This window comes from Gracilinanus agilis, chromosome 5 (genome assembly GCF_016433145.1).
Source record: "Gracilinanus agilis isolate LMUSP501 chromosome 5, AgileGrace, whole genome shotgun sequence".
Lineage (NCBI taxonomy): Eukaryota > Metazoa > Chordata > Mammalia > Didelphimorphia > Didelphidae > Gracilinanus > Gracilinanus agilis.
The window spans coordinates 11358020-11373662 of record NC_058134.1 but is presented as its reverse complement, the minus strand read 5'-3'; the positions used below and the strand labels follow the sequence as shown (position 1 = coordinate 11373662).

The following is a 15643-nucleotide window of genomic DNA, read 5'->3' as shown; positions in this document are numbered from 1 at the left end:
GGAGAGAGAAAGAGGAGAGAGAGAGGGTGGGATAGAGAGAGAGAGAGAAAGAGAGAGAGAGAGAGAGAGAGAGAGAGAGAGAGAGAGAGAGAGAGAGAGCGCAAGCTGATAGCTGATCCCTTGTAGAAGAAAATTGTTGTTGGCCCTTGAAGGAAACCAGGGAAGCTAAGAGGTACACTCATGGGTCTCATAAGTATGTCAGTGCCTTAATTTTGGTCTGCTCTTCTCTCTGTGCTTTTATCTCACTACCACTGTAGCTTTCAATCTTGTTTTTTTTTTTTTTAAACTCCAACGTACATTATTTGAGCAAAGATCGGAAGCAGATATATTTCACTGTGCCTCAGCCTTTGAAGAGAATAGATGACAAGAACAAGACTTGGGCCAGGAGCGGCGTTCTCTTTCCGCCACATCTTAGCCCATCACTAGACTACAGAAATGTGGAGCTGATAAGCAGAATTCTTTTGACTACATTTTTAAAGTCTTCTTATGACTCACGGTTCAAGTTCAGCCTATCGTTAACATGTTTTCCCTCCTTTCTTTCTCCTAGTTAAAATCAGTATTAAGCATTGGTTGTTAATTACCTCTTTCTTTGCCTTGCCAAGGGCATATTGTCCCATTTTTCAATTTCCAAAGAGATTGAGGACCTGCCTTACTACTTTCTTCCAGCTCGGAGGTTTGCTGTCCTTATCTCTGATCCTAAATTATCTGTATGATCATGAGTATGTCACAAGCTCTCTGACCCTCAAGTCTAGCAAAGAGGTGCAATGGTTAGAGCACTGGGCCTGGAGTCAGGGAGATTCATCTTCCCGAATTTAAATCTGGTCTCAAATACTTACTATCTGTGTGACTCTTAATAAGTCATTTACTCCTGTTTTTCTCAGTTTCCTCATTTGTCAATGAACTAAAGAAAGAAAGAGTGAGCCATTCCAATATCTTTGCCAAGAAAACCTCAAATGAGGACATGAAGAGTCAGACAGGACTGAAACAGCTGAACAAGAACAACATGAAAATATGAGCATCTCTAAAATATCCTTCACAAAATTGTATCCAGAGTCAAAGGAGATAATCTATGGAAAGCACTTGGGAGTCCTTAAAGCACCAAGGAAATACTTGATGCTGTTGTTGCTGTTGCTGCTGCTGTTATTGAGTAGAAATGCACCACAATATGGTGCAATGGAAAGAAAACAGGATTTGGATTCAGAGGACAAGAGCTTGAATTCTGACTTCGCCACTTTAGAGATGATGGATTGAACCACTGCATTTTTTTGGTAAGGAAGGAAACTCTCAAGAATGGGAAAGTCTTATAGTCACACAGCTAGTAAGTGGCAGAGTCAAAATTAGAAGCCCCCGTCCTTTGAATTGCGCACTTTCCACTGCAATTACTATCTCTGAGCCTTACTTTACTAAATTGTAAATTAACTGAGCCTCAGTTTCCTTATCCATAAAATGAGATTGGAGAAGAGAAATGGTGAATCATTCCAGTGTCTCTGTGAAGAAAATCCCAACTGGGGTCATGAAAAGTGGGACTAAATAACAACAAAATTAAGAATAATGATATCTTTCTCAACAGATCTTTGCGAGGCTGAAATAAGATGATCTATGAAAAGCACTTGCCCTTACATATGCTAATAAAGCATGAACAATATACATAGAAGAGATATATAAGCGAAGTTGGAGGTTAGGGGAATGGAGGAAGATCATTCATGACTGGAAATTTGAGAAGAACTCATAGAGGAGACATCAATGAAGCTGAACAAAAGTGAATAAATGAAGAGTGACATACTGAATAGAGTACTGGGCTTGGCTTTAGGAAAACCTGGCTTCTAGTCACCTTCTGGTATTTACAAGCTGTGTGACCCTGGGTGAGTCACTTCCCCTCTATATGCCTCAGTCACTCTCCAAGAATGGAGCTACTTATTCATAGTTGGGTTGTAATTTGTAATGGTTGAGCGGGAAAGGGAAAGCTTCCGTATATCATTGTTAGAGTAGAGAAGGAGGAATTCTTTCTAATTAAGCTTTGAATTTTTCCATCAAAATTCAATTCACATTAAAAAGTTGCCCACCATGACAAAAACATCATCCCTTTCCTTGAAAAATAGAGCTTGCCTCTTTCCGCCATCTTGCAGCACCGCCAACATGGTGCACATGAATGTCCTGGCAGATGCTCTCAAAAGCATCAACAATGCTGAGAAGCTAGGAAAATGCCAGGTTCTTATTAGGCCGTGCTCTAAAGTAATTGTCTGGTTCTTAACTGTGATGATGAAGCATGGTTATATTGGCGAATTTGAGATCATTGATGATCACAGAGCAGGAAAAATTGTTGTGAACCTCATGGGCAGATTAAACAAGTGTGGTGTAATCAGCCCCAGATTTGATGTTCAAATGAAAGATCCAGAAAAGTGGCAGAATAATCTGCTACCATCCCGTCAGTTTGGGTTCATTGTGCTTACAACCTCAGCTGGTATCATGGACCATGAGGAAGCAAGATGAAAACACACAGGAAGAAAAATCCTGGGATTCTTTTTCTAAGGGTGTAAAACATACATAAACAAAATGCTCCAATGGACAAAAAAAGAGAGAGAAATAGAGCTTGAAGGACCTAACAGAATGGGCCATAATGCAGAATTATTTTCATAAAAAAGCATTTTGTGCTATGTAAATTTTATAGGCCTCAGGGAAGCAGGTTGATGAGAAATGAATACTCAGTTTGACTGGAGTTTCTGAGCTCTCCATTTTTATCATTAATTTGTATCTGTGATTGCATGGAGAACTCTCAATGAGTAAACTCCCTCTAACAGTGATGTTGTCTAAATTACATCCAGTAGAGTTTCCTAGGAAAAGGAGAATTAATCAGAATATCTTTTGTTCACTCATCAATTCAATCTATAAGCATTCATGTTGTGCCTACTGTATACAGTATGTTATAATACATGTTGGGAGAAATATGAGAAATAGTACCTGGCCTTAAGGAGTTTATAATGAAGGAAAAATAATAAGATATATTTGGAGTAAAATGAGATGAGAAGCCCTGTCAGTGTGTGTCAGTGGTAATAATGCTGACAGCAGAGAAAAGAGAACCTCAGGTTTGAAACCTCCCCCTGAAAATATGCAGTGAATGACTATATTACTCTGCCTCTGCCTCTGTCTGTCTGTCTGTCTCTCTGTGTCTCTTTCTGTTTCTGTCTCTGCAAGTAAAATAGGGACCCAATAGCCTCAGTCCCTCATCTCACAAAGTTGCTTCAATGACCAAATGAGTTAAATAATTGTAGAAAACTCTGTGATTCTAAGAGCAACATATAAGTCAAGCCACTTTATTATAACTTAAATTAAAATATCAGTGAAAAGAATACAAAATAATAGGAGATCAAATGAGGAGTGGGGAGGGGATCATAGCACCTATGCCAGTGGCTGCCATGTAATAGGAGCCTGACAAATGCTTGCTAACTGACTGACTGACTGACTGACTGACTCTGGTTGGGAGACTAGGGAAGACTGAAGAATTTTCAAGGTCTTAATGTCTAACTCCTCCATTTTACAGGCCAGGAGATTGAGGTCCAGAGACATTAATATACTTGCCTAAAGTAACATAAGTAAGAAAGGATGAAGCCAGAATTCTAAATCTCTAAGTCTCTGACTCCAGTCACTGATCCACATCATCGAACGGGAGGTAAAATTTGATCCAGACCTCCATAGAAAGAGACTGGAAAGAGTAAGTTGGAGAAAATATGCTGGTTGTATAGAACAGGCTTAAAAAGAAAGAGAGGGAAGGTGGAATGGGTCATGTTGAGGTGGTCATCTTGTACTCCGAATGGTTGCCTTACACGATATGACCATCAGGCAGCCAATAAACTTTTATTAAGTGCCCATGCACTGTGCTAAGTACTAGAAGTACAAAGAAAGACAAAAAATTTAGTGTTTTCTCCCAAGATGCTTCCAGAGTAATGGCATGGACAAAACAACTGTGCAAACAAGATATAGATGGTATAACTTAAGAGTCATAACCTAGAGAGGGCACCAGGATTAAAGAGAAAGAAGAAGAGGTACTTATAAAAGGTAGAGGAGAGGAATAATTCCACCATGATGGTGAAAGAATATTATGACTTAGCACACATATACACAGTAGTAAGAAGAGCAATCAAATTCATTTTTCTTTGACAATTAACGTTCTTGTGATGGCACCTCTTTGCCATTCTAAATATCAGTTATGATTGGGACCAATTATAAAGGGAGCACATGTCAGACACATAGTCTAGATATGCTTCATTGAAACAAGTGCCTCATTCATTCATTCAAATACAGGTGATAATGAACCCCTGGGAGTTGCTGAAATAATCTCTCCATGGCCACCACTGATTTCTTAACTTAGCCTTTTTTCCTTCTACTGCAGCCATGGGAACAATCAACTACTGGGCACTTTTCTTGGTCTTTGACCTCCATGACAGTTCTATCTCCTGTTTCTACTCTTACCTGACTGCCCACCCATTCTCTCCCATCTTCTTTAACTCATTCACTTAGCATAGACAAATCCCCAAAGCTCTGTCCTAGGTGTTCTTCTCTTCTGTCACTATACCCTCTTTTGGTGATCTCAGCAGCTGCCATGGGTTCAACCTAGGTGCATACCAAATCTATGTAGTCAGCTCCAACTGATTATCCTAGAGATATCTCATGTTCAACTTATACAAAGCTGAGCTCGATATTGTCCCACAAACTTTCTCAGAATATCTCTAAATCTGTTGAAGATTTAGAAGACATTTAGAAGACACTCTCAGAAGACATCCAAGATCTCAACCTTAGTGGCATCTTTGATTCTCCCTTCTCCATCAACTCCCATATGCACGCAATTGCTTTGTTTGGTCAATTTTGCTTCCACTGAATGTCTCACATATTCCATATTCTCTCAACTCCTATAGCCTCTACCCTGGTTGTGCCCCTCATCATCACTCCCCTCGATATTGGAATAGCCCCTGATTGTTTTCCCTACTTCTAAAAGTCTATCCTCTTTCCATTTCTGCCATGAATTGATATTCCCAAAGCACCCAACTGATCATGTCAACATATATTCAAAAGTTTCAGTGATTCCTTTTTTGCCTCTAGGATAAAAATATTAAATATTCAACCTGTCATTTAATGCCATTCTCAATATATCTTACACCTACCCATTCACTCATATTTCATATTATTCCCCTAATAAATTCTATTCCAATCAAACTTTTTTTCTTTCCCTAAATATGTACACATGGGAGACAGAGAATGATATGAGTTGGAGTAAGGAGGAAAGGAGAGGTCATGGCAGACCTTCTACATAGGTAAAAGAGGCAGGCATACAACCATCAAGCTGGAACTGGCCTTAGAATCACCTAGTTTAAACCTTTAACTTTTCTTTTCCAAAGCATTTTGTCTCTCACTTCTGGCCCTTTGTAAAACCATCCTCAAATGTTTGGAATGCGTTTCTCTATCATTCCTGATTCTTAGACTGCTTAGCCTCCCTTCAAGTATAACCTAGATGTCACAACTCCTACAGGAAGTTCTCACTGATCCCTTCCCGGGTGGTAATATTCTCCCTGCCTCTTGCAATTACTGTAAGTGGAGTAGTCAGGCAGGTAGGAAGCAAAGCAGGAGAAGTCAGTGTCATGGAAATCAAGGGATCTGGAAGTGTCCTGTAAGATGAGAGTCTTAGAATATGTACCCACTTAGGGCCCTTCCACCTCTGAAGTTATGATTCTCTGATTCTCTCATCTCTAAATTGCTTAAACAAAGTTTCTCCTTTTCTGCCGAGACTATTTTACTCTCATTTCGATGGTGTGTGTGTGTGTGAGGAGTGGTCAACAAGTTAAGAATTTCAGAACAGTAAGAAGAGAGATGAGGAATTTGTTTTCCCAAGTCAAAGAGCCCTGTTAATCTTGGAGTTTCAGTTTATTGTAGAAGTAAGCTAAATTTCCCGAGTTTGACAAATTTGTGACAAGTTTAAAAATGGAGGCAATGGCTATAGAAAGCTTTTATTAGGAAGGTGGCTGAGAAAACAGAGATATGGAATAAGAGGGCAGCTGGGTCCACTGGAGTATTTTTGGTTATTTGCTTTGTCTAAATACCGTGGAATAGGGAAGACCAAGGCATGTTTACAAGTGGTTCTGAAAGAGTTAGAAAATAAGGAGAGGTCAAAGATGACTGCATTTACAAAAGTGGAGCCTAAGAGACAACTACATTAACAGTAGAAAAGAGGTAGAGGAAAGAGCCCAGAATTAGTCATAAGGAAGCCCTGTTTATGAAAGCCACTATGGAACACTGGGCAAGCCTCAGTCTCCTCATCTTTAACATGTTATAACAATATATTTACTATATAATTCCCAAAGTTGATATGAAGAAAGTAGTATGTAAAACTTGAAACACCATAGAGATGCGAGTTAAATAGTCTGGGCAAAATAGGAGAAACTATGGTTCAGCAATTTATGGATAAAAAGAAGCAGTAGATCATAACTTTAGAGGTGGAAGGGCCCTTAGTGGTTACATATTGTAACATTCTCATTTTATAGTTCAATAAACTGAGGCCCAAAGTAAAGCCAGAAATACCTTTTCCAAGGGCATAGAACTGTTAAATAATAGAAGGAATTTTCAGAACCTGTTTTTCTCCTTCAACTTCAATACACTTCCCAAAATATAATGGCCTTTCCCCCATCATGCCAAAGATCTGTTTCAGATTTTTTTTTGCATCTGTATCTAGAATTTTGAAGGGTGCCTCAGGTAAACTCTCAAGGCAATCAGATAAAGGCTACATCAAAACAGTTTCAAATTTCATTGTGTTCTAAAATCCTTTCAATTACTCAATATTTAATCTACATGATGACAAATAACCAGCTCACTGGATAGACAAGTTGGACTGGAACTTTGTCTCTGGATAGAAATAGCCTTACACCCTGAACTTCAGAGATTTAAGTTTAAGGTCAGATAAATAAACACATGGAAAGAAATATAGAAAATCATGGAGATTGGCCACAGATAGAAATTAAGAGATGCAGTGTGGGTTCAAAGGAGCATCAGGATTATAATTAACTGCATGATGAAGTCATGCTTTTAGAAAGATTTTCTCTAACTAGAACACTGGAGCAAATCTACAAAAAGGACATTTAGTAGGAATAAAAGTGAAAATCTTACACTCAGATTCAAAATTCAACCTTCACAAATATAAGATGAGGGAGAAGCATGGCTATGCAACAGTTTTTCCAAAAAGAGTTCTGAGGTTCAAATATCCCATCTGACACTTCCTAGCTGACTCTTCACTTTTGTAATCCTCAGTTTCCAAATCTATAAAATGATGAGATTGGATCTGATGACATCTAAGGTTCATTTTAGTCCCAAATTCATGATCTTTTATCCTCAATCTGAATCAAACATGTGATTCACAGTCAAGAAATCTAATTAAATCAAAGGTTATTTTGTGGGGCAGAAAGTCCAGGATTAGGGAGACGGCAGTCTTCTGACCTTATCACTTCAAATCTAGAGGAGGGTGTTGAATTCAGGGGACAGGAAGGAATATATAGGAAGGAATTTGATTATATGGAATGTATCCAAAAGGAGGGATGATGGTGATCAGGATGGTGTTGGCTCTCAGGATTATGTTGGATATGATGGTTCAAAAGAATTTGGGTTTTTCGCCTGGATAAAGGGAGAACCAAGGAAGAGGAAACATAGTTGTTGTCTTCAAATGTTTGATGGACTGTCACATGGAAGATAAATTTGTTTTGTTTTACCTGGACCCAAAGGGAGATCTAGGGGCAACAAACAGAATAGCTCAATATCAGAAAAAAATCCTAATAATAAGAATTATCAAAAAGTGGAAAGGAAGATCTCATTTCCTGGGGAGAGAATGGAGTCCTCTTTACTGGAGGTAGTCAAGCAATGGCTGTATGACTATTTCTCATTAAGCCCTCATAAAGCCATTGAGGGAATTCTGGTTTGGTCCAGCATGTGCTATTTAATAATCTCCGAGTTCTCTTATTGACATGAAATGCTGGGACTCTAAGATTCATAGTCCAACCTGTCAAATCTATATCTGGTTGTTTGCTGTCTTAGGGAAAGGGGAGGGAAGGAATTTGGCTCAAACTTAAAAAAATGTTGAAAATTGCTTTTTCATGTAATTGAGGAAAAATAAAATAGTAAAAGAACAAAGAAATAGTAAAAAAAAAAAAAAAAAAACAAGATTTGTAGCCCAAAGAGAATTTTGAGAACATCTAATCCAGAGGCTCATAAATTTTATGTGTGTGTCATAATCGCTTTTGACAGGCTGGTGAAACCCACAAACCCCTCAGCTAAATTCAATAAACATTTATTAAGCAGCTACTATATGCTAGGCACTGAGGTTATTAAAAGAGGCAAAAATCTATCCCTGCCTTCAAGGATCTTACAACCCAATGGATAATGTTAAATACATAAAATGTTTGGGTTACAAAAATAAAATTGAGATTTTCAAAATTATTTTTTAAATGAAAATGATTCCCTGCATCTTAAGTTGGAAGCTCCTGATCTAGCCCAGCTATCTTATTTTAAAGATGAGAAAATTGAGGCCCAGAGAAGTGTTAAGGATATGTCCAACAAACATTTCACAGACCACTACTGGTGTTTTGGGGATTCTATCTGAGCTCCTTGCCTCCAAACTCAGGCTCCTTTCTGTGGCACTCTGAATTCTGAATTAGGAAGGTGGTTGAAGCAGTGGAATAATGAGGAAGGATTTGATATATGGCATTAATGTCATAGAAATGAGATGGACATCCATGGATCTTGTGACACATTTCCTATTACACTGACTTTTTCTTCAATGTACAGCTAAGTGATAATTTTAGGCTGCAGCAATAGTAAAAGCAATAAATGGAAAATGCTTCATTCAGTAAAGATAAAAAAAATCTCCCAATGACATTAGTTAAGAAGGTAACTGAAAATGTCATTTCTATTTTAGTTTTCATTATAGGCACTTATGGTCCACAATAGATATAATTTACAGGAGGTGATGTGGGACAGTAGAGAAATCACTACTTGTTTTTTTTTTAATAATCAATGCTTTTTTTCCCCCTCAAACCTCACCTTCCACCTAAGAATCAATACTGTTTTGGTTCCAAGGCAGAAGAGCAGTAAGGGCTAGGTGATGAGGGCTAAGTGACTTGCATAGGGTCTTTAAAAAAAGATATAAGGGGAGGAGAAACAATGATGAGATAGTGGTTGATCCACTTAGGGATCTCCCTGAATACCCAGCCCGGATCTCTAGGTATTCTAACTTCCAGTTAGTGAGTGAAGTAGAATCACTTACTCTCATTGGGCCAGTCGTGCAAATGCCTTGGAGACAATTGATATATAAAATCATTATCTCTTTTATTATAAGAGGGGATACACTCTAAGGATCAGAACAAAGAGTCCCTAACTCTAAGGGATTTAGATATTTACCCCCAAACCCTCTATGTCCCTCATAAGAGGGAGCCTTCTGGTCTTCCAGCTAACTTACCAACTCTCTATTTCTATCTAGGTGTTCCCCAAAAGCTGAATAAGCTACCTATCTAGGATCCTCAGTAGTTAGTTTGATTTAGTTGCAAATTTGTCTCCACAGCCCTTTAGGATTGCTCTCAAATGGCTAAGTCCACCCCAGGGTGTCTGACTCCTGAGGTAAAAACTTCTTAACCAATCTGTCAGGATTTTAAGATAAAACCCTTCTGGAAAGCACAGCAGGTAATATCAGATACTTTTCTAGATATTCCCAATCACATAGAATACCTCCAAGGATGATTTAGGGGTTTCTCCTTCTCCACAGTCAGATTGAGGTAGTTAAGCTCTGACAAGCCGCCTTTCCTCCATTCTTCTGGACAGGAAGAGCCCAAAGCCTCCTCCAGGAAGCCCCTGACTTTTCCAGTTGTCACTTCCAAACTATTCCTACTCTGCCTTCTGCCTGCTAAAATCCTTTCCCTTGTGTTTCTAGTATGTGCCTTAAAGATAGCCTTGCACTTCTCTTAAACCTTATCCTATCTCTGTCCTTTTCCCATTACAGATCACACAGCTAGGAAGTGTCTGAGGTCATATTTGAACCCAGGTCCTCCCATCTCTGGGCCTGACTTTCAACCCTACCCAGCTGACCCCTAATACTCTTTTAATATATTCCACTCATTTCTAAATCTATTCTTGACCATCAACAAATGAACTTTCTCTTGATGCAAAGAAAAAATAGCTCATAAAATCAAAGAACATATATTGATAAGATCAGGCAGTGTAGATAACAGTCTGTTCTTAACCCCCCTGGCTGTCAAGAAGAGCATGGCACCACTTCATCTTTTCTTGGGGACTCCCACTGGCCCTGGAAACACTGAGATTCACTTTTCAAAAGCTGATATTACTTTGGCCATATTTTAGATGTTTCTATCGACTCTGGATCAGTTCACAGAAGTCTCCATGTCTTTGGTCTCTTTTTTCCTTTTCTGAATTTCTCATATTTTCAATTTTTAGTGGCACAAAAATAAGCCTATGTATTGTATCTGTAATTGGATTAGTATGAAAACCTATAACTATAGTTGGATAAAGAGGTAAAGAACTTTCTGGTAAGGAAGTTCCCTCTCCAATGCAGACTGATACCTTCTTTTGCCTACAACAGTGAGAAGAAAAGGCTTCCTACTAGCTCTCAGAGATGAGACAGGGTCCCATGACATCTTGGTTTTGACGTCCACTGCACAGTGCTGTCTCTTATGAGGTGATGCTATTTCACTTTATTTAAATCTCACCAATTTTGATCATCCAGCCCCCTCCATAGGAACCTACTTTCTTCCCAGATGTTTTGTTTTGTTTCCCTTTGCATTGCTAAAACCATAGTAAGTGCTGCTATAGTTAGTGCTGCTCACTTACAGTTCTGGTCCTTACCTTTCGGTCTTTGACCCAAACACTTGTGCTGTTTGTGGCCACCCGGTACTCAGATTTCTACAGCAGAAGTAAATTAAGAGTCAAAGGGTCCGTTTCCAGCTCTGAGACTCCCTGCCTGAGTTTTCAGCAAGTCAAATATGCTCTCTGAGTCCAAGCAAAAATAAACTATTAAGTGAGTGGGGGCTGAAGAACTACATGAAGAGGAACTTTAAGGGTCTTTCCAACCTTAAATCTATAATTGTATTAACAATTCAAAATTAATGAGTTTGTTTCATACTGATTGATTTGCCCCAGGCACTGCCATTAAAAAAAAAACAACACCTCTGAGCTCTCAAGGTCACAAATTTGTGCTCAGGAGCAATATCTGAACTCAGAAGATCTGGGTTCAAATCCTAACTGAAGTTTTTTGACTGTGTGACTTTTGGTATATCATGTAATGTCTCTGAGTTTTAGTAACCTCATCTGCAAAATGGGAACATAGATTCCCAAAATATAAATCATAAATTTAATGAGAGAAAAGCATAACATTTGGATCACTGTAAGAAAGTGAGATAAGATGATAAAATATTAGTAAGAGTGGTAGCAGCAGTAGTAGCAACAGCAACAACAGCAACAATATTAGTGCTTTTGGTGGGCAAAATTAAGAGGTAATCTTGTCTTCTGGATTCTAATTAGTGTTCCAAGGGCTCTCTCTTTTCCGGTGACACCATGCAGCAGAAAAAGTTCTTCAACGAATGTCAAGGACGACTTTTGTTCTTTTTGTTTCCCTCTTGATTCTAAGATTTCCTGGAACTCTGTAACCATGGCAAAATCATTCTGTCTCTGTAGCTCAGTTTCCAAATCTGTAATATGATGATCCCTGAAACACCCACCTCAAATAATAGTTGTGACATTGTTTATATCTGCAACAGACACCATTTCTACATTTGGTCTTCTCCATTAGAATGCATACTCCTTGAGGACAGGAATTCTATTTTGCTTTTCTTTGCATCTCCAGTGCATAGCATAGCACAGAGGAAGCACTCTGTATGAGCTTATTCACTGAGTGAATGCTAATATAAAATACTTGGTAAGCTTCATTTTCAAAGTTTTGTTATCTTTTTTTTACACCAAAGTAATTTCTCCTTTAATAAGCATCCTTCAAGCATTTAAGTAAACGCAATCAAGTCAGTGGCCTCCTTCAATAGTACATACCACATCTCACATTCATATTTCCCCATTTTCTCTACTACAAGTGTTCTCTGTGGCTTCATAAAGACTGAGTTTTGTCATCATAATTCACCAGCTTTCTACTCCTTTTATTGGTGAGATCATTTACTTTTCTTTTGCAATGGGTAGTTTTTTTTTTTCCTGATTCTATGCACTTCATTATGTACTAATGCAAAACAGCTCTTCTCTGTTTTTTCGCCCAAATGCCTGATAATCATAGTTTCTTCATGTCTGTTACTTATTCCTTATTTAACATTGGAGAAGTTATTTAACTTTTCTTGACTTCATTATCTCCTGCCATAAAATGAAGAATTTGGATCAGGTGATCTCTGAAATCCCTTCCAGGTTGGGTATTTAATTAGATGGTAAATCCATAGCTGAAAGAGTCCCTAAAAGTCATATATTACCTCTCATTTTTTCAGTTGAAGAAATTGAGGCTCAGAGAAGGGAAGAAACCCATATAAAAAAGGATCTCATTTCATCCTGTCTTCTCCATATTTTCCCTCTCTTTTTCACTTTCATGAATTTCCTACCTTTCCAAATCTTTGACATCTCCATGACTATTGGCTTCATGACTGCCATGTCTCTCACATCCTCACTTTTTCCATTCATCCTCACTAGCTGTTTATTAGATAGCTCTTCTTTTCATGCTTGAACTCCTTGAGAAGGTCATCTACAATCAGTGCCTCCACCTCCTTTCCTTTCACTCTTTTCTCTCCATAGTATAGCTTCTATACTTATGATTCAGCTGACACATTTTTCTCCAATGTTATCAATGACCTTTGAATTACCAAATCTAATGACATCTTATCTATCCTCACCCATCCTCTTCTTGATACTCTTTTCTTCCTAGAATTTAATAACACTGCTTTCTCGAGGGTTTTCCTCCTACCCATCTAACTACTTCTCTGCCTCCTTTGCTGAATCTTTATTAGGTCACACCCACTAACTGCGGGTGTCCCATTTCCTTGACTCTGTCCTGGGCTCTCTTCATCTTCCTTATCTAATATTTCACTTTATAATCTAATCACCTCCAATTTATTAAATTATCATTTCTATGTTGATGATTCTCAGACCAATCTATTTATCTCTAACTTCCCATCTAATATACAGCTTTGCATTTCCCTCAGCCTTTTGGCCATCCCAAATTGAATTTCCTGGAGGCATTTTAATATAAATAAAATAATTTAAAATAAAAAATAAAACTCATTTGTTATATTTCCCCCCATACTTTTAGCTCTTAACTTCTAGTACTATCCAGATAAGCACTCTTTTCCCCCAGTAAATCACTCACAACATGAGTATCATCCTCAGCTTCTCTCTTTCTGTCTCTCTGTCTCTGTCTCTATCTGCTTTTGCCTCTATCTCTGTCTCCCCCCCCCCATATCCCATCTGCTGTCAAGTCCTGTCAATTCTATATTTGTAACACTTCTTGTGTGTACACATTTCTTTGCCCCAGCACTGCCATCACCCTATTACAGGCCCTCCTCACCATCTCCTACTTGGACTATTTCAATAGCCGACTGTTTGGTTGGTCTCCCTACCTTAAGTATGTCTCCACTCTAATCTATCTCCTGACTCAACTGTTGGGGATTTTTCTCAGAATGTAGGTTTTGCAGAGCCGATAAATTCCAGTGGCCCCTTATAGCCTCCAGATTCAAAGATGAAATGCATTGTTTGACTTATAATTCCTTTTATAAGCTGGCCCCTTCCTACATTTTCAGTCTTTTTATACTTTACTCCTCTCAATGTACTCTGTGATCCATTGACACTGGCCTCCTTCCTTTTCCTCTCACAGGATACTCCATTTTCCAACTGTGGATAGTTTTCCTGACTTTCCCCCATTCCTGGTGCTTTCTTGCCTCCTTCTTGCCTCCTAGCTTGCCTCGGTTCCTTCAAGTCTCTTCTAAAAGCCCACCTTCTTGAAGAAGCCTTTCCCAATCTCCTCTCTCCCTTAATGTGAGAGCTCCTTTAAGAGTCTCTCCAATTTATCCTGTCTATATCTTGTTTGTACATAGTGTTTTGCACATTGTCTTCCCCATTAGAAGGTGTGATCTATGAGAGAAAGTGTGTTTTTGCTTTCATTTGAATTCCTGGCAATTAGCATACTGCCTGGCACATAATAGCTACTTACGGGATATTTGCTCACTTGATCTGACTTGCCTTGACAAGAACTGTCCGGTGTCACAAAGCTAACATGTGTTCCTGATGTCCCAGAGCTGCAATTCGAACCCAGGTTTAGAGGTTTTGAGTGAGGGCTCTTTCTATGCCTAGCATGCTGCTATGTTCCACTGAGCATCTACCATCGCTTTTTATACCCACTGTTTCTCCTGTAGCAATGAAAGTTCATCTCTTGTCCTCATCTCATCACTGGTATCCTCTGGGACTCCTAGAGGCATGGCATTCTTAAAGTAACGGCCCCTTAGCCTTCTGTCCTTTAAGGTAAATTATGCCCATTTCTTTCTCCTTTCCTCATGGCTCCCATTTCTTGGCATTTAGTTGTCATCGCATTGCCAGGACCAATCACCAAGATTTTCCTCTCTTACTCTAGGATGATTAAGAGGGCACCTTCCCAGCAGGAACACCTTTCACCTAAAAGGGAATGAGAGATCATCTATCTTCTTAGGGAGGCCAAAGCCATGGATACAACAGGAAGATGAAATAGCATCATGCAAATTGGAGGGAGAACTTTAGGAGGAAAATAGCGAAATGAAAACATACAGAACTTGGAAGGGAAAGGAAGCTATGCAGAGGCTTCCCTAATCCATAGAAATCACACAGATTTCAGGAAGCTTGGAGATACTTTCATGCTGGAATGGGTCACCACTGCCACCAAGTGGCAGCAGAGGCTTAGGAATCTTTTGTTTGGTAATTTTAAAGGATTTAGAGAAACTTTAACGTATCCTAACCCAGTCCCAATGCCTTTATTTAATAGGTGAAGAAAAGGAGGTCAAGTAAGTGGCTTTTCCAATATCGTACAGCAAATAAATGGCCAAAAGTAGACTGAAGTTCAGACATAGCATACTTCTTCAAAGAGACTCAAACTGCCACACCTCTCTGGGATCTTTCACTTCCAGCCTGATTTAGTCTTCATAGTTTCCATGGAATACCATCACAGAATGATTTTCCCTGAATTTTATAGAAAAATTTGATGCCCAAGTTTTCATTTCTATTGCCATCCCGCACCCAAAAAAGGACACAAACATCTGACCTTGGCAACCTCATTAGAACCTGTATGAGTTATTTAATTTCTGCCTCAGTTTCCTCAACTAAATTGTAAAATGCAATTAACAATAGCACCTATCTCACTTGGTCATTGTGAGGATCAAATAAGATTATATTTGAAAAGCATTTAGCACGTAAAAAGCACTTAATAAATGCTAGTTCCTTCCTCCCATCCTTTCATCCTTCCTTCCTTCCTTCCCTCTTCTTTTCTTCCTTCTATCCTTCCCTCCTTCCTTCCCTTCTTCCTTCTTTCCTTCCTTCTGTCCTTCCTTCCTCTCATCCTTATTTCCTTCCCTCCTTCCTTCTCTTCTTCCCTCCTTCCTTC

The 15643-nt window shown here is 38.9% G+C and overlaps 2 protein-coding genes across 4 annotated transcripts in view; both read left to right on the top strand.

Moving 5' to 3' along the window:
* Nucleotides 1–15643, top strand: part of TMEM196 (transmembrane protein 196) — a 71509-nt gene that overhangs the window by 28345 nt on the left and 27521 nt on the right. The window lies entirely within an intron of this gene.
* Nucleotides 2137–2490, top strand: LOC123249390 (40S ribosomal protein S15a-like). Its single transcript, XM_044678404.1, has one exon. It carries the CDS (start codon nt 2137–2139, stop codon nt 2488–2490), a length of 354 nt encoding a protein of 117 aa, XP_044534339.1.